General features: G+C 36.3%; 1 protein-coding gene across 3 annotated transcripts in view; it reads left to right on the plus strand.

Annotated features, from left to right (window-relative positions):
- The window catches only part of C2CD5 (C2 calcium dependent domain containing 5), an 87,820-nt gene that overhangs the window by 4,154 nt on the left and 58,517 nt on the right, over positions 1-25,149 (plus strand). For 2 of the 3 annotated variants that reach the window (XM_068970934.1, XM_068970935.1), the window contains exons 1-2: positions 19,661-19,755; positions 20,831-20,982. In XM_068970934.1, the coding sequence (XP_068827035.1) occupies positions 19,661-19,755; positions 20,831-20,982 (247 nt within the window). Of the gene's footprint in view, positions 1-7,591; positions 7,679-9,297; positions 9,470-11,010; positions 11,107-13,864; positions 14,021-15,488; positions 15,688-19,660; positions 19,756-20,830; positions 20,983-24,505; positions 24,698-25,149 lie in introns of those variants that run through there. The other variant, XM_068970932.1, reaches the window with a different exon arrangement.

Consider the following 25,149-nt stretch of genomic DNA (forward strand, 5'->3'; position numbering starts at 1 on the left):
GATAAAAGTATTTTATAATATGTATTTTAATACAGACATACTTGTTAATGACCATAGTAGAAGACATGAAGTAGTCAGATTGAGTCCATGATAGTTATTGAGGCTTTGTGTATATCAGATACTGTACTGGTTATAGTACAGCATGCAAGGATAGAGCAGTGAGCAAAACAATTTCTGTAGTCATGGAACTTAGGTTTTAGTGGGAGGAGAGAGTTAATGAGGACAATTGTTAAGTAAGAGAGACACTATGCAAGGTGGTGAGAAGTGCCCCATGTGGAGAAAATAAAGCGGGGATTCAGGATAGCAAATACCTCACCTCCATGTACCATCTCCTGCACACAGCTGCTCCTCGCACAGAGTGAGACAGCTGTGTAGTGCTGGCATCTCAGATGGCCCTTCACGGCCATAGGTGATCTGGTTTTCCAAAATAGTCAGCTCATGGGGAAAAAGTTGTCCACTCATTTTCACAGTAGTCATATTTCTTGACAATTATGTATATTAAAGTGAGTGTATATTTAAACCACATTACAGTACTTATATTTGTAAAACTGAGTTAGGTTCTAGGTTGGTTTTTGACCCATCTGGCTGTTGGTGGGGACATTTGGTAGTCATGACATGGGACAAGTCTTCATTGTTGGGGACTGTCTCTTGAATTGCAGGACACCTAGCATCTCTGCCCTTCTTCACTTAATACTACTGCTGTTTGTCCCAAAAATACCCGCTGGCAATTTTTAAAGTTCCATTAGAAGGTAGTTCTGTCCCTTTTGCAAACCACTGACTAAGGGGGAGAGAAGAGGGAGCAAGAAGAAAGATGGATCCTTGAACGAATTTGACATTAAGAATTTATTAGAAGTTGAGGATGGTGGGAAGGAAACATACCGTCAGCCAGTGATTTTAGGAGAGAATCAGGAAAGTAATGTCTCAGACGGCATTGACACTCAGAAGGAATGACAAGGCCAGAAACCCGTACTGTAGTAAAGTAAGTGCACAGGAGGGCTTCCCAGGTGGTGCTAGTGGTAAAGAACCCACCTGCCAAGACAGCAGACATAATAAGAGACTCAAGTTCGATCCCTGGGTTGGGAAGATCCCCTGGAGGAGGGCGTGGCAACCCACTCCATGGGAGAATCCCATGGACAGAGGAGCCTGGTGGGCTACAGTCCATAGGGTCTCAGAGTTGGACACAACTGAAGCGACTTAGCACACACGCACTGTACACAGGAGTAAGGAAGTAGGGGTGGCATGAATAGGCAACTGTTTCAAGAAACAGGCTGTGAGGGGAGAGGAGAAATAGTGTGATATGGAGGGGCTATGCAGCTTTTAGTACTTAAAAAATAAATTAGAAGATATTAGAACATATTTGTGTGCTAGTAGGAATAATCCAGCAGAAAGGGAAAGATTAATGCAGGAAAAAGGGGATAACGAAGGATTACAGTATAATAAAGGGATACATTGTATGGGGTAGACTCTAAGCACTGTATGAATGCATAGGAAAGGAGCATAATGAAGTCTGGGCTGGTGATAAGAAGCCTTTGTGCTGGACTGGAAGGATGGTAACATCTCCACAGGCAGAGAGGAAAAGGGAGCATTTTTTGGATGAATAGGACAAACTTGATAAAAGTAAAAGGAGGGGATAGAGCACATATAATTGAAAAGAGGGTTCTTGTTGAATAGAAGTGGGAAATAAAATTTGGCTGAATAAAGGGGATATGGGCCCCCTGGTGGCTCAGATGGATACAGATTGCCAAGTGGTCTGAAAAGGAGGGGGAGAAGTCTGTAAGGTGGATGCTTTCTTAACCAGTTTCTACCAGCTGACTCATTACGGTCTCCAATGCTCTGCATTTCTGCTGTAAACACATTTTTGAAGACCTCGTATCATTAGATTCTGCTCCAGTGTGCCTGTTTTTCCCATCAGTTTTGAAATATTACTAAGAGGCAGTTGTGTTTATTCCCTACCTGTTTATGCCAACTCCATTTGTTATTGTTATTTGTTTAAACCTCATACAAATCAGTGATTTAAGTGGGATGATGAAGTCGATAATGCTGTGTAAAGACTTATGGATACAGTTGCTAAAAATTACTCCTGAATTAGATGAAGATTTTAAAATGAGTATTCTCTATCCATAGTTTTTTTACCAGCAATTTTAAGTCTACTGCATGAAAAAAAAATTGTTTATATGGCTGCACCAGGTCTTTAGCTATGACATGTGTAATCTAGGTCCCTGACCAGGGGTCGAACCTGGGCCCCCTGCATTGGAAGTGTGGAGTCTTAGCCACTGGACTACCAGGGAAGTCCCTCTACCACATTATAAGGAAACGCAAACTGGCAAACACAGATGATACATTATGAGTGTTGTTTATGCAAAAAAGATGCCACAAAACTCTCAGCAGTGGATCCTTACTCAAAGATGAGGCCTTTAGTCTTATGATAAAAGATAGAGAAATGAATATTTGTTTGCCTACTTTATTTGAAAATGTTTACTGCTTGTATCATTTTTAATTATTATCTGATCTAACCAGATTATTTGACTGACTACTCAGATATTGGTCCAGGTTGTATTGGTTGAGGGAATTTCTGCTGTATATGATGTGAGGCTTTCAGGAAGCCAGTGAAGACCAAGTAGTGCTTAAAGATGATTATTAAATGAGAGTCTCCAGGATGAATGGGATGGCTTTCTGTACAAGGGAAGTGTTAATCAAAATAAATCCCAGTATTAATGTGCATGTTACAAACTGTTCTGCTGAACTACATTATCATTTTGTGTTTACCCAGGAGCCTTTGAAGGAACTGGGAGAGGAAAAGAAATAAATATTTAATGAGCATCTTCTACCAGACATTTTGCTAGGTCTCTACATGCATTATCCTGACTAATGCTTACAGCAACTCCTCTTTTCAGAGGAGAAAGCAGCTTTAAATAACAGGTTAAATAACTTTCTCAAGGTAATTTAGCTAATGAGTGGGGAAAGAGAATGCTTTTACCTTACCAGGGAATCTCGTTAAAATCCCTGATGTTCTGTAGCTAAATGGTGAGGCATTCATTTAATTGCTGAGTAATAAAATCTCCTTTGAATTAAATAAGACCAAATGAACTCTGATTCTTCTTTAGTAGGTGGGGAATCACCGCAATGTTGGCAGAGTACCCGCTCTAGCCTTTTTCTTCAAAAATCTTTTGTTGCTTTAGAGTAGTATGGGGACTATTAGATTTTTACATAGATGGAATGGGCAGTTGACTGTCCCCCACCCCCCCGCCCAAACCCACCCCCCCCAAAAAAAGCACGTTATGGCACTATACTGTAGTGAGACAGAACTTAAGAGAGTGCAAAAATCATAACTTAGGGAATGATATGCTGGTTTTTGGCAGTTGAGCCAAAACCCTTGGGTACATTTGGCTTTTGAATGGTGTTGAGAATGGTATTATGAATCCTAATGATATTTTACTTCAGATAAAGTAGTTCTTAGGTAAATTAAAAAAGAAATATTTCTTTGCTATTTTGAATATTGAAATGAAATAAACGTTAGAGAAGTAGTAAGCATGCTTCTTCTGAGGGGTCTTTTTCCTCATTTCATTTCTTTTACATTTGTGATTTACAAGTAAAAAGATAGTTACACAGTAATACAGTTGGCCCCTTCACGCCCCTGGGGTCTGCTTCCTTGGAATCAACCAACTGCAGGTAGAAAATATTTGGAAAAAAAAAATTCCAGAAAGTTCCAAAAAGCAACACTTGAATTTTTTGTGTGTGGCAGCTATTTACATAGTATGGGCTTCCCAGGTGGCGTTAGCAGTAAAGAACCTACCTGCCATTGCAGGAGACATGAGACAAGGGTAGAATTGAATCCCTGGGTTGGGAAGATCCGCTGGAGAAGGGAATGGCAACCCAATAGTCTTGCCTTGAGAATCCCATGGACAGAGGAGCCTGGCGGGCTATAGTCCAGAGAGTCACAGAGTCAGGACTGAAGTGACTTAGCATACATATATGTTATGTTTACAGCTATTTACATAGCATTTTGGAGAAGGAAGTGGCAACCCACTCCAGTATTCTTGCCTGGAGAATTCCTTGGACAGAGGAGCCTGGTGGGCCACAGTCCATAGGGTCGCAAAGAGGACACGGCTGAAGTAACTTAGCACACAGCTTCAGCCGCGTCCTCTTTGCGACCCTCTGGACTAGAGATGATTTAAAGTGTACAGGATATTATGCACAGATACTGTACCATTTTATATAAGGGACCTGAGCATCCACGGATTTGGATATCTGGGGGTTGGGCGAGGGGTAGGGAGGAGTCCTGGAACCAATACCTGGGTACTGAGAGACAACTGAGCATGAATAACTCCTGTAACAAAAGATCCAGATACTCAGAAGGAACCCTGAAAGCCCCGTACTTCTTACAGCACTGTACCGTGTCATCTGCTCCCTTATCAGTTCCTTCTTCAGAGATGATTGCTGTCTCTTTTTTGGCATCTATCTATCTACTCCTCCCTTTAAAAAAAAGCAACTTTTACATATCATATTTCTTGGTTTTTTCGGTTATTATGCCATGGACATACTCCCCTCACAGCATATATAGTCAACTCCGTTCTTTAGTAGGGAGTATGTGATTTAGTCCCTTTCTTGTTGTCACTAGGTTTTTGTGTATTTTTTGGAGGAGGAGCCACATGTGACAGTACTTCTTTAGGATAAATTCCTGGAGGTGAATCCAGAGTTCTATAATTTGAATCTAAACAGAATTTTTGCCATTTGAATTTAGTTTTATTTTTGATGTTTTTGACTTTTAAAATAGCCCATTTAAAAAATAGGTAACATACATGCATGTCAAAATTCAACAGGTACAAAATGAGTCGGCCTCTCGTTGCCTCTCCTTCAGCTGATCTGTCTTGCTCTGCTCAGCGGCCTCTGTTAGCATTTGTTGTGTGTCCTTCCAGAAATAATCTGTGCACGTATAGGCATGTGTCATATGCCTTATGACATTTTGTCATTTTTTTCCTCCACAAAGAATGCCGTACACATTGCCCTGCAGTAGAGATGTATCTTAGACACTGTTCCTTTTTTTAAAAAATTTTAAAATTCAGTTTATTTTGGCTTCACTGGGCTCTTTGGTTCAGCACACAGACTTCTCTGCTTGCAACACACGGGCTTAATTGTGGTATGTGGGATCTTAGTTCCCCGACCAGGGATCAGACCTGGGCCCTTAGACATTGTTCTGTACTGGTGTTTGGGGAACAGCTTCATTTTTCTCTTTAGTACTGCATCACGCAGCTTTCCCATACTTGCTTTAGCCAGTTCCCAACTGATGGACATCTAGGTTACTTCCAATCATTTGCCACCATAATGCTGCTTGTATGTGTCCTTGTGCATCTCTGTATGAATTTAAAGGGTATGGGCATTTAACATTTTGATATATGTAGTCATATTGCACTTTGTGAAGATGGTTCAAAGTTGCACTTAGAGCAACAAGAGTATGAGTATGAAACTTTTCACTCACACTGTTTTTTCAGACTTTTTGACCTCTGCCAGCCTAAGTGGTCAACATGGTTTAGTTTGTTTTCATCTGTTGATACATTAAAAAGACATCCATGTTTCCATTTCTTTGAATTTCCAATTTTCAGTTGGTTTATTGATCTTTTTCTTACTGCTTTGTAGGAACTTGTTAGAAATCAAGGAGATTAGCTGTTTGTGACATGTTTAGCAAACCCTTTTCCTCAGTTTCTTATTTATCCTAGTCCTTACCATGGCTGATGAAGTAGGAAATGGCAACCCTCTTCAGTATTCTTGCCTGGAAAATTCCCTGAACAGAGGAGCCTGGCTGGCTACAGTTCATGGGATCTCAAAGAGTGAGACACGACTGAGCAACTAAGCACATTCACCATGCAAGAACTTACTATTTTTGTGTAATTTCTTAAACTTTTTCTACCCTCTGACGCAACTACCTAGGTACAAAATGGTAGGTATCATCCCTGATAATTCAAATTGTATGATAAAATGTATAGAAGATAATGACCATAGTTTTGGGTATTTTGCTTTTAGAATATTTTCTGGACTGATTAAACGTTAATGTCTGCCAGTATTGTAATGCCAAAAGTAGGATTGTAAGTCAGGGAGGAAAGGAGATTTCATGGGTAATCTGACTGAACCAGCATTTCCTAAGTATCTACAATGTGCAAAATTCTTTACTGGGTATTGGGATAAACCTTTAGTGAATTCTGAGGGTGGGAGATACATACTGGTGAAAACTGATAGAATTGGGAAAGAGCTTGGCAAGATCCAATTTAGGAAAGATGAGACAGTCTAGGAAGTAGTTTCTTATCTGTTTTGCTCTTAAGCTTCCTGACCGCTTCTCAAGTCCAGTCTGAGGTTTCACAATCTCCATTCTTTGTTAGAAACATCCCAGGGATTTAGCCTGCTTTCCGTTTTCTTCATTTCCTTCTTATTTACTTTTTCTTTTTGATTTAGTGCCTGCCAAGACTGACTGTGAAACCAGATAGACTCCCCATCCAACTCTTTTTATTGTCCCCTAACGTAGGAACAGAAAACCCTTAATGACTATAGTTTATTGCTGATCACTGATGCTGGGAGGGATTGAGGCAGAAGGAGAAGGGGAGGACAGAGGATGAGATGGCTGGATGGCATCACGGACTCGATGCACATGAGTTTGGGTGAACTCCGGGAGTTGGTGATGGACAGGGAGGCCTGGTGTGCTGCAATTCATGGGGTCGCAAAGAGTGGGACACGACTGAGCGACTGAACTGAATTGATGTATACACAAGTAAAGATGTTTAAAAATAACAAATATGAGGAAGTAAGAAAATAGAGGAGTATATGTTACTAAGTTCTTGTAATAATAGTCTGTAGTTCTGGATTCCCTTGATGAGCTGGTAAGACAGCTGTCCTTTTTACCTTCTGATTTTGTTTTGCTGGTCCTCCACCCTTAAGAGGCTTCCCTGGTGGTGCAGAGGTTAATGCGTCTGCCTGCAGTGTGGGAGACCTGGGTTCGATCCCTGGGTCGGGAAGATCCCCTGGAGAAGGAAATGGCAACCCACTCTAGTATTCTTGCCTGGAGAATCCCATGGGTGGAGAATCTTGGTGGGCTACAGTCCGCGGGTCGCAAAGAGTCGGACACGACTGAGCGACTTCACTTCCCCTTCCCACCCTTAAGACTTTGCTCTTTTGTTTAAGCTCCTGTTTAGTGAAGGCTGTGTTGAGTACTTCCTCCATACGGAGTTGGTGGTGGATTAGCCACTAAGTCGTGTCCCACACTTGTGACCTCATGGACTGTAGCCCACCAGGCTCCTCTGTCCTTGGGGATTCTCCAGGCAAGAATACTGGAGTGGGTTGCCATGCCCTCCTCCAGGAGATCTTCCTGACCCAGGGATCGGCAGAGCTAGTCAAACAGAACAGTGGGCGAGCCCTTGTTCCCTTGTTCCCAGGTGTAATCTATCAACTTACCTAGGCCTATCCTGTTTTCTCCCCTTTCGTCTCAGGGATAGTTGTCTTTTTCCCCACTGCGTGGTTAATCTTCCCATTGCTTAGCTGACGTTAAATTTTATTTTTATTCACATTTTGGATCTTTATATTTGAATTGTTTCTCATTTGTTTTTAGGTAAAATTTGGTAATACCACCTTTAAAACAGATGTGTATCTCAAGTCCCTCAACCCTCAGTGGAACTCAGAGTGGTTTAAATTTGAGGTAAGTTTTTAAATGTCAGCATCTTTTGTGTGTGTATTTTTGGTATGACCCTTTTTTCTCCCCTCCCCAGGAATGATTGCACTACTTTTTATTTCAGGTATTATAGTTTTTCTACACCAGCAAAATATTTCCTATGTGTGTGCTCAGTCACTCAATTGTGTCTCTTTTCGGCCCCGTTGGCCTCTGCCCATGGGATTCTCCAGGCAAGAATACTGGAATGGGTTGCATCTTCCAGGGCATCTTCTCAACCCAGGGATCAAACCTGTATCTCCTGCATTGGCAGGCATATTCTTTACCACTAGTGCCAGCTGGGAAGCCCTAGGAATATTGAATTTTCCAAAAAATTATGTTACAGTTTAGAAAAATGGTGTATGAATAGGAGAGCCCAGGTTAAAAAGGTATTATTATGTAATAATTTTCCTCTGGATTTTAGCATATACCAAAAATCACTTACCAACTGTGTACAGATTAAAAGTTTTTGAATTTTGTAAAAATATATCATAAATATTACCATTTTAACCATTTTTAAGTGTACAATACAACAGCATTAATTGCATTTACCTGCATACAATGATATGCAAGCATCACCACTATTTCCCAAACTTTTTGGTCACTTCAGAGAAATTCCTCATTTAGCACCAACTCCCTGTGCCCTTCTCTCCCCTGCCCCTTGTAGCCTCTCATCTACTTTCTGTCTCTGAATTTGCCTGTGTAAGTATTTCATATAAGTGGAATCATAAGTATTTGTCCTCTTGTGCGTGGCTTCTTTCACTTAACATGATGTTTTCATGGTTTATCTGTGTTGTGCAGTGTGTATCCAAATTTCATTTCTTTTTATGGCTGAATAATATTCCATCTTATGAACATACCATATTTTGTTTATTCTCATCTGTTGTTGAACACTTGGATTTGTTTCTGCCTTTCGGCTGTTGTGATTAATGCCACACCAGTGAACACTGGTATACAAGGATCTGTTTGAATCTTTGTTTTCAGTTCTTTTGGGTATATACCTAGAAGTGGAGTGTGAGTCATATGGTAATTTCTGTGTTTAGCTTTTTAAAGAACTGCCAAACTTTTCCACAGTGGTTGCACCATTTTGCATTCCCACCAGCATGTCTTGAGAGTTTCAGTTTTTCCATATTCTTGTCCATATTTATTTATTTTAAAAATGTAAGTCATCCTAATAGGATAATTTAATTAAAAAATTATCCTATAAATTATATAAATTATTATATAATTTTAATGTGCATTTTTATTATGAATGAGGTGAGTTTGATTTCTTATGGCTAAGGCTCATTTGCATCCTTTTACTTTGAACTGTTTCATATTTTAACCACCAAAGGAAGATAACTAGATTTTGGAGGTAGACTTCACCAAACTTGATGACCATTTTAATACAAAGAATGTAATGTGAGGTGGTATCTCATTGGTTTTCTTTTGCATTTCTCTGATGACTAGTCTCTCTACCTTTATTTACAGATAAATCTGTACGATTTATTTTTTCCCAGAGATAAGTAATCTTTTACATTATGCATACATTTATGGTAATGAAGTTTTTATTATAAGATTTTTATTATACTTTTATTATAAGATTTAACTTTTAAAGTATCCTTTTTCAGGTGGATGATGAAGATTTACAAGATGAACCTCTCCAGATCACAGTTCTTGACCATGATACGTATAGTGCAAATGATGCCATCGGTAAAGTGTACATTGACATTGATCCTTTACTCTACAGTGAGGCTGCAACTGTCATCTCAGGATGGTTTCCAATTTATGATACCATTCACGGTAAGCAGTACATTTTAAGAAAATAAGTCACAATGTTTTTTAAAAAAATTAATTCTTCAAAATTATTTTTGGGCGTGCCGGGTCTTTGTTGCTGCATGAGCTTTTCTCTGGTTGAGGTAAGCGAGGGCTTCTCTGTTGTTATGGAGCATGGGCTCCAGGTGCCTGGGCTTCAGTAGTTGTGGCTCACGGGTTCCAGAGCTCGGGCTTAGCAGTTGTGGTGCATGGACTTGCCCTGGGTGTCATATAGGATCTTCCTGGGCCAGGGATTTGAACCCATGTCCCCTGTATTATCACTGGGCTACCAGGGAAGTCCTCACAATCTTTTAATTTACTTAAAGACTTTTGTGCTAAACTTGTTTTTTTAAAAAATATGGCTTTTGTTTTAATAGACGTGGTAGTATGTATTGTTGGTAGAATTGTAACTTTTCTGACCATAATTTGGAATAATGCTTGCTGAATTTGTGCAATATAATAAGCAAATACATCATTTGAAAATCATCTAATATTAGTATTCTGTTTCTAAAACATACTTTAAAATGAATGATTTTGAAACTTTTCTGCGTAAACATTCTTGAAAGGAAGAAAAGCATTCAAAGGCTTTCTGTTAACTAAAGTTCTCAAAGTATGGTCTAGGGACATCTGTGTGTCCCTGAGATACTTTGATAGGCCCTGCGAAGTGAGATAAGAACTGTTTTTGGCATGATGCTTATATGTATGTCATTTGCCATTTTTAGCCTCATTTTCTTAAGAGGGTACAATGGAGCTTTCTAGAGGTATCTTATGATAATATCATGTTACCACACACTGAATGCAGAGCAGAAATGAGAATCTAAATATTTCATTAAGTTATGCACTATAGAGGTTCGAAAAAATGTAATGCCACTCTATCGTTAAACATTTTTTTGTTTTTCAAAATACAGTTATTTTTATAAAAATGTTTATTTTGTCATAAGTGGATTTCCTGTTAGTTTAAATGAAGTAATAAGTAAATATTTTTCTGAATTTTCAGTTTAAATTTGTAACATGTTAAATGTTGAAGATAGGTTTTGACTCACATAGACAAAGACTCTTTGAGATCCTCAATAGTTTTTGAGATTAGGGGGGCCCAGTGATCAAAAAGTTGAGAACCACTAACCTAAAAATAATGTCATCTCTTTAAAAGGGCAGATGGACTCATAAGAAACTGGCAGATACTTCTGCCTACAGTCTTGCACTTTTCTGCCTATTTTACATTTTTGACCTGGCAATTCCATCGATAGTAGTTTATTATAAGAAGGTAAGATATTTGATGAGATTTGTGTGTATTGTGACATTATTCATATTCTGTATTTTTACTGATATTTAAAATAGTGACATAAGTTGGGAACAGTATTTACTTAAATACAGCATCTATAGAATAAAAATAATTAGGAAACAAGGTTAGCATTGCTATTATGATTGCTACATTATTTTAAAATCATTAATTGGCATTTATTTGCTGATTATTTAATTATACTTTATTTTCTAAAGGTATAAACTTGATTTTCCTTTTGAAATTACAGGTATCCGTGGGGAAATCAACGTAGTTGTCAAAGTAGACCTCTTCAATGATTTAAATCGATTCAGGCAGTCATCATGTGGAGTCAAATTCTTCTGTAGTAAGTAAATATATTTTATTACTCATTTGACAGGAAATTTAATACATTTATTAATAAATATGAGAAATTTTGTTAATTTATACATATTTATATTAATAAATACAAAAAATGTATTAATAAATGTGTTAAATGTAAGAAATCAAATTAATATTTCAGAAGGCTAACAGAAAACCTATTATACTTTGGTCTTAATGTCAAAGAGAAAATTGCTAGTTTTTCAGAACTAATTGCTGTAGCTCTGGAAGCTTATCTGATTTTAAAGTGGATGATAGCCAATTTTTCACAAGTTCATAGAAACTTTTTTCTAGAAAAATCCAGTAGGGCATGTCTGTGCATGTGGTTGTCATGACGATGTCACTGTGCCCTGCAGGGAGGCTGCCTTTGGCTGTTCCCCGCTTCCCTGACTTCTGTAGTCTCTATGCCAGCCTCCGCCCAGGCCCACAGAGCGTGATTAGAGGGAATCACATTAATCACTGCTGGTTACAGTACTTAACACCATTAGAAAGAGTAACAGCTGAAGATTTTTGCATCTTTTTCCAAAGTTTTAAAGAAGAATACATATGTTAATGAGAGAATATTTACTTAAACCTTATGTTTAGTGATATTGGGTTTGAGGTGCAGAATTGATTGGTAAAGCACTACATAAGAAATATCTAAGAATGACTGGAAATAAGATTGAAGATAAAGGTGAAAAGTTTTTTCTTGCAATGCAACAAATTAATTCAGCCTTAGAGAAATTAGATATGGGAATGCAAAGTATGCTAGCATTTGGTACAGTCTTTACTCAAAATGCAATAATTAAGGGAATAAACCCAAACTGATATATAGAGAATGAGCCCACAGTTCATCTAGGCTACATGTTGAAAGAAAATCAGTGCATTCTTAAACTGGGTGTGAGCCCCTGTGTAATATAAAACAGCTGATATACCGTATTTGAACGTAGCCTACACTACCTTGATGTCAGCAGGTAATCAGTGGTCAGAGACAACACGAGGGGAGAGAACTTGTTGCACTTTCTCAATCAGTGAAGACAGATCCCATTAATATCTACATTTGGAAAACATATTTGATGAGGCTACATGTGTGGAATATTCAGACCTAATTCAAATAGGTTGTTCAAAATGAAACAATATAGATGTGGAACCATTTGTGGTGGATGGACATGTATATCTTGCAGAAGTCTCACATGGCTTTAAAAAGCAGAATTATTATTTAAAAAGCATAATTACAGGACATTAACTTATAGAGAAGATTGCAAGCTACTCGTCTAGTTTGAGTTTTACTCTTGTACCAGTAGTCAACAAAATCTTAAAATAATTTTCACATATTTGTCTTATTCTGTAAAAATTAATATTTTATTGCCTAGTACTGGAGAAGGCGATGGCACCCCACTCCAGTACTCTTGCCTGGAAATTCCCATGGACAGAGGAGCCTGGTAGGCTGCGGTCCATGGGGTTGCAAAGAGTCGGACACAACTGAGCGACTTCACTTTCACTTTTCACTTTTATGCATTGGAGAAGGAAATGGCAACCCACTCCAGTGTTCTTGCCTGGAGAATCCCAGGGACGGGGGAGCCTGGTGGGCTGCCGTCTATGGGGTCACACAGAGTCGGGCATGACTGAAGTGACTTAGCAGCAGCAGCAGCAGCAGCCTACTACATTTTTTTTCATAAATTAGAACAAGTTATTTTTGTCAGATGTGTAAAAGATCTGACTGTAATTAAGCTTTGAATAACTGTCACAAAAAAGAAAGATCCAATGGCATTTTATGCTGGTACAGGATGCTGAAAGATAGGAGTGGAGTACCATGGTACTCTCCAGAACGACATGAGCATCTACAGGTATGGAACCCTGCGAATGCCATGAAATGTGGGGTCGCAATTAAGCAGTTCTGGGCAATTCATAGCCAGCCTGAACTAACAAGGTTGAAAACTCCTAAATAGTTAATTTCAAGGTACTTGAATGGCTTGAAACTAAAGACTCCACCACAAATGGCTCCATGTCAGTATTGTTCGATTTTGAACAGCCCATATGAATTCAGTGTAAATACACCACACATGTAGCCTCATCACATTTGTTTCCCAGATGTTGATATTAATGGCATTTTTTTTTTTTATTGGTTGAGAAAGTGTGAATTCTCGAATTCTCCCCTTTTTGATAAATCCAGGGAGCTTTGTTGTTCTCAGTACTGAATGAGTCTGTTAAGTAGTGTAGTGACTACTGAACCAGTTGGTCCTGGAGCCATGGATTATTAGGAACTACAAACCTGTAGGACTTCTCAGATTAAGTCAGAAAGGTAATGGTTTGATTTTTGAGTCTTCATTATGAGGTGTTCAGAACTTTTTAAAAGGGTTTCCAGTAATTAGAAGTTTTTGGTATTCATCATCTGTTTTCTGATTTTTTTGTATAATACCTACTTAGCTCAGTTTAATTTTGGCTTTTTAAATATTTTGTATTGAATACTGTTTAAGATGGTGTGAAGCTGTTTTCTATATTATAAAAATAAAGTTTTTATCTACTATGCCATTATATGAGAAAGGTGAGAAGCCTCATGAAAGAAAATGATTGTTTCTAAGAATAATCATTAGAATCAATAGAACAGACTGTTTGATTGGAAGTATTATGATTACACTGAGGTTATCACAGTAAAAGATGTTCTTGTAGTATGTATCCACAAGGTAAGAACTAGTTGTACATTTTTAAAGGGTTGAATTTAACTTTGTGATAAACGGAGCATAATAAATAATTTTCTTTAACAGCAACATCTATTCCAAAGTGCTATAGAGCTGTAATAATTCATGGATTTGTAGAAGAACTTGTGGTCAATGAAGACCCAGAATATCAATGGATTGATCGAATTCGCACGCCAAGGGCATCAAATGAGGCCAGACAGAGGCTCATTTCTTTAATGTCAGGTATTTGAAAAATAATAATAATAACATCATGGCTGATTGACTTAATCCTCCAAAATTCTTCACTTCCTTTTGACATGTTATTAAAACTTTACAATGAAGACTGTGAATTGTAACTGTTTCCTTATCCTTGGCCCCATTCTGCTAAACACATGTGCATTATTGTCTTATAACAAGAAGAAATCTGAATCAGAAGCTTATGGTTCCTTTTTATTTAGGTGATGAAAGGAAATTGTGCTTATGAAGTGGAGTAGTGGGAAGTAGTTTTCCTCCTTTGAGTGTTTATTTGTAGTCAGAGCTTAGGTGATCTCTCTGAGGCTTTTTGTTTGCGTGCTTGCTCAGTTACTTCAGTGTTGTCTGACTTTGCGAGCCCATGGACTGCAGCCCACCAGACTCCTCTGTCCATGGCATTATCCTGGCAAGAATACTGGAGTGGGTTGCCATGCCCTCCTCCAGGGAATCTTCGAACCCAAGGATTGAACCGATGTCTCCTGCTTAATAGATAATTTTTCCTGTATTGTGGGCAGATTCTTTACTGCTGAGCCACCAGGAAAGCCCCTAGGCTTTTTGTTTAAATGTTTTTTCATAGTCCTTCTCTGACAATTTATACCTCCTTTAATCCCCTACTCCCCTGCCACTCTTAACCCATTAATTTATTTTCCTTTGAAGAACTTATTTCCATCTAAAGTTTGTATTTATATGTATGTGTGTGTGACTGCATATGCACACACACATGCACATACATTCATTCTCTCATATATATCAGATAATACATATATTTATTAATAAACACAAATATGTTTATAATAAATTTGCATATTTAAATAGAAATATAGATGTAGTTATTAATTTATTAAGTATATTAACATGTATGTAATATTTATAAATTTTTAATATAATTGATACAGTTTTAAATATTTATAAATATTTAATGTTTGAATGCATATGCATATTTAATATGTTGCTGTTAATATATTAATTTATATGTTTTATTGTATTTAGTCTACATATTAAGAAAACATATATAATTTATTATATTTTTATATATTAGAGTATCTTATGTGCTGTATATTCTATGTATTTTCTTTATATTATATGTAATACCTGTTTACTTGTTTATCTGTTTCTCCCCCTAGTATGTAAATGCCACTAGTTTTAGGGCTTTATCTTTCTTGTTCCCCTCTGTATCTCTAGCACAGAAGAAAAGAATGCCAGGCACACAGTATATGGTGAGAAATTATTTAGTAAATGAATGTATGAATGAGTGAACCTTACTTAGCACATCTGTAAAATGTAGCTAATAATATCTTACCTCCTTAATTATAGGAGTATGTATCAGGTAATCTAGGTTACCTTCAAGTTCTCAAAATCTGTGATTTTTCTGGACTCTTTCAAATCACCACCATACCCAGCTTTGTGTTTTGAAACATACAGATATAAAGCTGACTGAATTTTCTTCCCTTTTTTGTAGGTGAACTACAGAGGAAGATTGGCTTAAAAGTACTTGAAATGAGAGGAAATGCAGTTGTTGGGTACTTACAGTGTTTTGATCTGGAAGGCGAATCTGGGTTAGTGGTACGAGCCATAGGAACAGCGTGTACGCTGGATAAATTAAGTAGCCCAGCAGCATTCCTTCCTGCATGTAATTCCCCGTCCAAAGAAATGAAGGAGTAAGTATGAATTGATGAATTGTGCTTATGGAGCTTTTTATCTTTTGCTTACATATTTTCATTTGATTTGAAACATTTTAGTAGAGTTGTTCAAAATACATTTTTTCCTGTGGCAATTTTACTTATCAGAGATGACTATCAAAATTTGAAACTTAGATCTTCCTAGTACTTTTTATACTGTCTTGTGAAATTCATATTAAGTAATGTATAATTAAACTTGTTCTACATCTTTAGGCACTGTGTACCTAAAGCATAAAATGAACGTTTATGCATTGGGGGGGAATTTTACTTGTTGTATGGGAAATGCTTAATACCTTATACCTTGTAATCCAATTATGCCTATTATTAGCAACATAGTATAGAAAGCAGGGAAGACTGACCTGTTCGGGGGTCTCAAACTTCAGTGTCTACAGAGGTCAAGCAATTTATATAAGTAAAATAATTAGGTATAATTAAATGGTGAATACTGGGACTGCATAGAGCAGATGTTGGCAAACTTCTATAAAAGACCAGATAGTAAATAGTAAGTATTTCATGTACTGGATATATAGTTTTTATCTTTGTTTATCAAAAAAAATTAAAGGAATTTGGCGATTTTGACCTAAAGGAAGTTAAGAGTCTCACATTAAAAAAAAAAACTCCATCTGATCCAACAAAACATTTCTGTTGGCTTGATTTGGCTTATGTGTCATCATTTGTGCTTAAGGCAGAGATTCTCAACGTGGTGGTGCTATCGAGAAGGAATACTTGAAATGAGAAGTTTCTGTTGTAATGTTTGGGGTAAGGTGGATGATTCTGTTGGAGACCAGAAATGCTGCCTGTTCTGCAGAGCAAGGGACAACTCTATACAACAAAGACTTGTTCTATACTAAAAATACTGATAGTATTTCCACTGAGAACCATTGCTCTGGAGATTCTTGTAGATCACAGGTCAAAAAACTTTTTGGTAAATGATCAGAATGGGAATAGCAAGGACTCAACTTTGCTGTTGTTGTATGAAAGCAGCCGACAGTAGTTTGCAAATGAATGGGTGTGTCTTTCGTTCCAATAAAACTTACTTATTTTGAAAATCGGATGGCAAGATGGATTTGGTCTGTACTGTGTAGTGTGCTGACCTCTGACTTTCATCATCAGGGAGTCCGAGTTCTGTAGTCAAAAAACCCAAAATGTTTCCTAGTTCAGCAGTAAAGAGAGGTTGCCTAGAAGGCAATCACAGTGCTTTTTCAAACAGTCTTTATAAAGGTGAAATTTTTCTCTTTGTCTCAACTCTTTTTAATTATTTCTTTCTGCTGACCTTTAGTTATTTGAATTAAATTTTAGTCACAAGAGGGAGGACAGTGTTGTGTATGTGACCTGATTTTATTTAGAAGTATTGATAAGTGTAATTGTTATAAATAAATTGAGTGAATTTGCTTTATATTCCATTTAAAATATGTCTTTAAAAAGGTGTAAACTACCTTGTTCTATAGATAAAGTCAGATGGCAGGTATAACCTTTTTGGGGATTGAGATTTTTTCTCTTTCCATAGCAAATTTACTTGAAGACCTGGGTCCCTCCTCCTTCCGCCACCCTCCTGCTTTATCTGTACTGTCTGAACGGGCCTGGCCTTTGCAACTGTGATGTCTGAAGTTTTCCTCTTTTCACTAAATTACTTAGTGGAAAGAAAGCTGCAGTACCTGTTGTTGTCTTAAAATGATATATGGATAGTAGGGAACTACATTTTGCCTGCATTCAGGGAGAGTTCCATTTATGGTAAACCTGAGCTTATCTAAGTTTTCTCTTTTTCTAATTTTGTTGCAGCCATTTGCCTTAAATTTTCAGATATCACACCATGAAGAATTTAAGTGGCTTCATTAAGATTTTCTGATGGCATCTTATTATTTAAGTCATGTTATTATTATTATTTTTTTTTTAAAAAACACTTTCAACCAGCTTCTTTGTCTTTTTGATAAAGAATTAGTTTGGGTGCTAGTTTAAAATTGTTTTATGAGTCATCTGATTGTATTACTTTGCTATTTAATTTTTAACTTTGTTGATTCTAGACAGGAATTTGATAAAGGTAATTTGGATTATGTTCTTGTCTGAATGGATTTAATGTTAAGAAATACCACTAACATATTCTTGTAAGGCAACCTTTCATATAAGACCAGTAAGAATTAGGGCTCCAAGAATACATTATGGTGATGTTCCCTCCACTGTGCTTGGATTTTAATTCAGTGTCATAATTTGAACATTTAATAGTGTTCATTTTATTTTGCTTTTATTAACCGTGTGTTCTACTCCATCAGTTTGTTTTCATTTTAGATGTTTAGTACAGAGTATAAATCTCTTTGGTGTTTCCTAGTTGAACTATCTTAATTGTAGAAAGTGCATTTAAATATGATCTGTCAATTCCATGGTGCTGCTGCTGCTGCTAAGTCGCTTCAGTCATGTCCTTACTTTTTTTTTATTTTTTTATTTTATTTTTTTTTCTTACTTTTTTTTAAAAAGTACTTTTTAGGAGCTTTTAGTTATAGTTTCTCCTCTGTATGGCACTGATTCTTAGACTTTTTAACTCCATTAGTCTCTTGAACAGAGAAAGAAAAAAAATAAAACCTCACTTAGTTGCTTGTATAGAAATTGGTCACCCAGGAGATATTTGATTTTTATCCGTTAAACACTTAAAAATTTAAGGTAGCAACAAAAACAGAAACATTTGTCCTACAGTTAAAAGCAGTGATACTTTCAGAAAGTGGATGGTCTGTAAAGGACCACTATTGCCAATTAATGAGAACTCATGTTTGAATCTTGACAAATTGTGATTGTTGGGAATGTTCACTGGGCAATGGAAAAGGAAAAAAGGCCAGGAAAAGTTGGGCTCTTAAACTACTATTAATTTGAATTCTAAAAAACGGGAGCATGAGAGCTTTTCAGAGTATAGTCACTTATTTGTTTCTCCCTATTGTCCATAAGGGAAGGAACTGCACAGTGAAGTAATTGATTATATGAAGTCCAGGATTCTTAATGATATAATATGCCTTTTTTTTTTTCTTTTTGGCCATCCATTGAAACTGTGCTCTTTCACCTAAATTTCTTTGAAAATTTTAAATGTCATATATGAATGTATGAATGTATATCTGTGTATCTGGTCTAAATATCTATCTTTACATGTACATAGATGTGATCTATTGCAAGATATTAGTTGATATCCTACAAAGTTTCAATTCAGAATGTAGTTGAAATAAATTCTGTTTAAGTTTAAATAATATTTTCTGTTTGAAAGTTACAGAAGAGTCATTTATATTGTTTAATTAATGTTTTTATTTTTTTAAAAGCAGTGTTCCTTTGCTTTGTTTTGTTCTTGTTGTAACCTGGTTTTAAGGTAGATATTTGGTGTGCAGAAATATGGATGATTGGGTATACATATATATACATTCTATTCACTCATTTATCTTTATGCTGTCATTTTTCATATTTTTATGTACCGTAGTCTTTATATTCTAGACAGAAACAGTTCTGTTATTAAAGTTTCTTTATAGAAAAATGTAATTATATTAGCAATTCTTCATATCTCAGTTTCAAAGGTCATGTAAGAACTTCATATTTGACTTTTCAGTTTTATTTTCTTCCTGAAATACTGTTCAGTAAGCTCAGTGATGATCAAAATAATAACAGGCATTTTAAAGTAACTGAAAATCCAAATCACAGTCTTTTTCTTATTTAATTCCACTGACAGTTCTGCTTGCTGTTTTTCTATTCACAGTCATAATTTATTAATCTGATTCCTAACAAATTAATATCTAGCTCTTCTTTTTTATCTTAACTTATTTTGTGCATGCTAGGGATTAAAAAAATAATTCCTTTCCCCTTAACTAAAGCTCGTTTGAAACTGTTTTAACATAACTTTGCTATCTGTTGTATGTATTGTTTTCTTTTCTTCCACTTTGACCACAAACTCCCTCAGGTCTCCGCTGGTTCATCCTCCAAGCCATGGATGCCGCTCGACTCACAACAGCCCAATTCACACTGCTACTGGCTCACGACTTACTCAGAACTTCTCTGTGTCTGTTCCCACTCTCATCTATACTGGTACGAGACTGCTCAGACTCCAGAGCTGGGGAAGCAGGCCACGGGCAGAGTGGCTGCAGAGGGCAGGCAGGCAGGTAGCGTAGGCAGGCCCCGCTAGTCTTTGCTTCCTCCTTTTCTTACTCCTAGTCCAGCGGCAGTGAAGAATCCTGTATTTAGCCGCTGCAGAGGCTCTAACTACGTGGAAATGAAAGTGTTCTTCCAGCTTCCAAAGTCTCTTCCATAGATCCTCTAAGAACCCTATCTTGTGTGTGTGTGTGTGTGTGTGTGTGTGTGTGTGTGTGTGTGTGTGTATGTGTGTGTGTGTATATGTATATATACACACACATATATATACACATACATATAGATACTGTGAGTTTTGGGAGAATCTTCCAGTATGTATTTTTGCTGTTATTTCTGCATTAGAAATAAAATAGATAATTGGAATCTAAATGAAATAGCTGCCAAAGCTTCCAATTTGCTTATTTTCTTTATGTACAAAGCTTGTTATAGTAGGGTCTGTTTCATTCTGTGGAAGAGAGCTATTGGAAAACAGGTAAGCGACTCTTGTGCATAAAATGCGATGTCTCTGTGTAACTATATTCATTTTCCACTCTGCTGTGTTTTTAGCTGTGGCACTCTTGATGCTATAGGATAAGGAAACATGTTTTTTTCCCAAGATATCCGTGTGTGCAAATATAAAAACTATTGTGAATATTTACACACACCATTTGCAGTCACCATTTTTTATTTTGTAACTTAAAAAAGCATTGTTTGTTTGAAAATATTTTTAATCATGTATTTATCCTTTTTGTTTATTTCTTCTTTTAATATTTTTTTACCCCTTGAGTCTGCCATTTCATGCTTTTTTGCTTTTTCCCTTGGCTTATTAACTGTTTCAATGCAGATAATTACTTATCTGGAGAATGTTGAATGGTTAAACAACAGTTGGATGCCTTTGGCCTCAGACCCAGCTCCACACTTAAGACATGACTACTGGCCCTGCCCCAATCCTTTCCTGGTGTTTGGATCATGCTGCCTCTGTCAGATCCTTTGGCACATGATTGCTTAATATTTCTCCACCTTCTTCTGGCAGGATTCCCTTCAATGAAGATCCCAATCCCAATACTCACTCATCAGGACCCTCAACCCCTCTGAAAAACCAAACTTATTCCTTTTCACCTTCCAAGTCCTACAGTCGACAGTCCTCTTCTTCTGACACAGATTTGAGTTTGACACCCAAAACTGGTAAGGCACTTCCACTCACCTTTTCTTTTTTTCTTTTATTTTCTAAATTTGTTTTTTGTTCCTTATTAGCTTTCCATCCAAGCCTTTCTTCCTGTTTTTGGCATTGAAGTTAGAAGCTAATGGAAATACTGATCATTTTCAGTGATTACAATTAAAATGTGAAAACTTTGTATAGTTCAGAAGTTATTTTGTTCAAAGCATGACATTTTGTTGATTTAATTATAGTTTAGATATGAAGTCCAGGATTTATTTTTGCATGTAGACATTTTTCATTTCATGTTCAAATTAAGAGCAATAACATCTCAAAGCATTTGAATAGAAAGGAACACTAGTAGCTTGCAGTCCAATTCCTCATGCAGTATAAACAGTTTGAATTCATTGTTTTTATTTTGAAATTTAATTTTGAGATTTTATTATGAAAAAAACCTTAAGAACAGCTGATATTGTTATACTGGAGCATATATATTTATTGGCTTTTATTTAAAATGTTTGGTTTTGCTAGTTGTATTCTCTAGGTTAGAAAATAGCATTTATGCTTTACTTATTTTTGCATATTTCTCAGTGTATGACATTTATAATTTTTCCCTCTTTGTGTTTTGCTGATCTCTCAGTTTTGTGAATATGTTTTATGATAAAAATTGATTAATGAATCAAATTAGTTTCTTATGCCTTAAAATAAAATTAGCTTATTTAAATCATCAAATTAATATTCTTGAGAAAAATAAAAGATAAATGAAACATTTAAAAGTTAATCATTTGCAGTTTTTGCAAATAGCATGTTTGGGAGTTTCCTTGACAGATTGAGGAAAACATTTTGCCTAGTTCATGTGTTATTTTTAATTTGTAATCTTTAAATAACTATTTTTATGTTAGACAAGAAATTTAGAACGACCCCAGATTTTATGAAAATAATGAGAAGAAATCTAATTCTAGAACCAGTGCTACTTTCAAAGTAAAGATGGGGTGTTTTTAAAAAGCCTGTAGTCATAATATCTGGAGAAGGAAATAACAACAGACTCTAGTATTCTTGCCTGGGAAGTACCATGGGTGGAGGCACCTGGCAGACTAGGGTCCATAGGGTCACAAGAGTTGGACACAATTTAGTGACTAAACCACCACCACCAGACACAATATTATTTTTTATAAATATAGTCACAAAATATAAATAAGATAATTATTAATACCTAATTCTTTGAAAAGCATTATTTTTACATGTATAACTATGAACAACAACAAAAAAATGTGATACTTGAGAGTAATGGATGCTGTGGAATGTGGCATCTTAACCATATTGGTGTCATAAAAACAGAATCATTGAAATTGTAGGAAAGTGGGGGTGTTTTGTTTTTTTTTTTTTTAATTTTGTTTTTAAGTAAAGTATAAGATTCTGGCTTTGAAATTCATAATATCAAAACAATAAGGATGTAGCATAATATTCGATGAGTAGTTTTCTTAATTTTTTGAGACTGTCCACTGCTTGTTCATTTTTGTATTCCAAGCCACTTTTCAGTATTCCTTATCTTTTTTTGGCCATGCTACAAACACATTTTTAAAAGTATTTTCCTTTGTCTTTCTGTTTCTTTTTAATTCATCAGGAAAAACAAATCTAATGAAGATTGTCAAGTAATAAATTAACCAAACCAGACTTATATTCTCTCAGCTTTTTAGTAGGCATTCAATTGTATTATCAATGAAAACTTTTTTCTATTTTCTAGCTCCAAATTTTTAGTTTTTAAAAATTCATTTACAAAAAAAGTATTGTTCTCATGTATTTTTATATAAGCTGCCTCTAAGTAAATTATTTTGTTTTGCCTGTAATTATTCACTACATCGGAGAAGGCAATGGAACCCCACTCCAGCACTCTTGCCTGGAAAATCACATGGACAGAGGAGCCTGGTAGGCTGCAGTCCATGGGGTCGTTAAGAGTCGGACACGACTGAGCAACTTCCTTTTCACTTTTCACTTTCATGCACTGGAGAAGGAAATGGCAACCCACTCCAGTGTTCTTGCTTGGAGAATCCCAGGGACGGGGGAGCCTGGTAGGCAGCCATCTATGGGGTCGCAGAGTCGGACAGGACTGAAGTGACGCAGCAGCAGCAGCAGCAGCAGCAGTAGTATTCACTACATCAGTTGCATTTTTATAGGATATTAACAGTTTTTAGGTGCTTGTCCTTATTATGGATCCTTACTACTTCTGAAAAAGTGAAAGTGAAAGTGTTAGTTGCTCAGTCCTGTCTGCCTCTTTGCAACCACATGGGCTATAGCCTGCCAGTCTCCTCTGTCCATGGGATTCTCCAGGCAAAAATACTGGAGTGGGTTGCGACTCCCTTCTTCAGGGGGTCTTCCTGATCCAGGGATTGAACCCAGGTCTCCTGCATTGCAGGCAGATTCCTTATCGTCTGAGCCACTAGGAAGTATTCCTATTTTTCATGGAGATTGAAAGTGCCAAAATTATGAATGTTCTGAAATTTCTAGAGCTGTAGGTCAGCATGTATTTCATGATAGATTAGTTGCTCATGATTGATTAATTATATGTACAGTGGGAAACAAAAACAGAATAGAATAAAGTTAATAGAACTTAGACTGGAAAAAGTTGTTTTTCTGTTTCTAGTTAAAGCTCTCATCCACCTCAGATGAGTCTTGTTTTAAAAAAATTTCACATTTATTTCGGTAGATTTTTATTTTTTGACATTTTACTAGATTTTCTTTTCTTTTTTTTCAAGTATTCAACTAGGAGAAGTGGAATTTTAGAATGCTAGTGTTAAGATACTGATGTGACATCTGACTCAAGCTAATTTTTACTTTTTTTTGATCAGGCTTTTTGCCATGTGTGTTTTTTGTGGTTCAGAGCATATTCCTTTGACTCTCAGATACTCAAATCTTTGTAAATGCAAACAGTGTTATGATCAGATTTGAGTATTTAAAATTTTAGAGGAAAAAGAAAAGTATTAACATACATCCTGAAGCATGACAGAAGGTAGTTAATATTTTATTTATTTAAACTTAATGATGGCTATCTGCTTAATGTGGTAGCAGGTGTTTGATTTTTTAAAATTCAATTAAAATACCATAAGTCATGTGTTTTAGTTAGTAACATCGGAAGAACTATACTCTTACCTCTTTAAAAAAGTTCTTGTATTTGAGACAACAAATTTCTGGCTTTAAAAAATGTGATGCATTTTGACCTTAAACAGTCTTAAGCAAAAAAATCGGAAGTAATTTAAATGTTTTTAAGGAGTCAGCTAAAAGTAATCAGAATGGCATAAAATCATGTTAATCGATTTAAAAATGTTTAATGAGTGCAGAGTTTGTAAAGGTTTTGTTAAGTTTTAGACTATGCCTTTTCTTTATATTACGTTGAACAGATGATCTTGCTAATGACTTCATATGCTTACTGTAATTTGTGTACGCATTTTACAGTTCATTTTACTGTTACGTTTTGCTTCACCATTGCTTTCCTTATCCTGCATTTTCTGGTCATCTTCTGAATCTGCATCTTTTCTCTGCTACTTTCCTCCACAGCACCTTACCCACAGGGGCCTAGGATTTACCTGTGTCCCAGCTCCCCCTCTCTCCCTTGTGGGTCCCTTCATCTTAAAAAGTCCTGTCTCCTCCTCTCGGAATCTAGCCTTCCCCCTCATCCTTCTAGCCTTGTCAGCCCAGTTCTGAGGAAAAGTGTTTCTTTCAGTGAAGAGCTGTTCCTGGCTGCTTCTGGTAGGATCATATTATGTCAGCTTTTTAATCCCTTTATTCGAAATCATTTTTGAAAAAAATTAATTATTTCATACTGTACAGAAGTATTGAGTATTTGACACAGGATGTATTTCTTATTTTTCTTATTGGCAGACAGTAAAATTACCATGAGAACACGATTGAGGATTACTTGATGGATAATTATGAATATTCTGCTAAATAATCTTATGTATTAAAAATTGTTTGTCTAAGTGCTTAGAGCTGCTTATTTCTAATAATTATTAGGTTCTCATTACTAGAATTTCTGTTTTAGATGCTTTTACTTTCTTTCCCTTCACACCAACTCCATTCACGTTGGACCTATGTCATCATGTTGCTAAACCATATTGGTTACATTAGTAAATTATTCTGTTTGAATCAGTTTAAGTCTCATTTTAGTGATATTCTTTCATTATCCATTTTTTTTTCTTGTC

This window comes from Capricornis sumatraensis, chromosome 4, assembly GCF_032405125.1.
Source record: "Capricornis sumatraensis isolate serow.1 chromosome 4, serow.2, whole genome shotgun sequence".
Classification (NCBI taxonomy): Eukaryota; Metazoa; Chordata; class Mammalia; order Artiodactyla; family Bovidae; genus Capricornis; species Capricornis sumatraensis.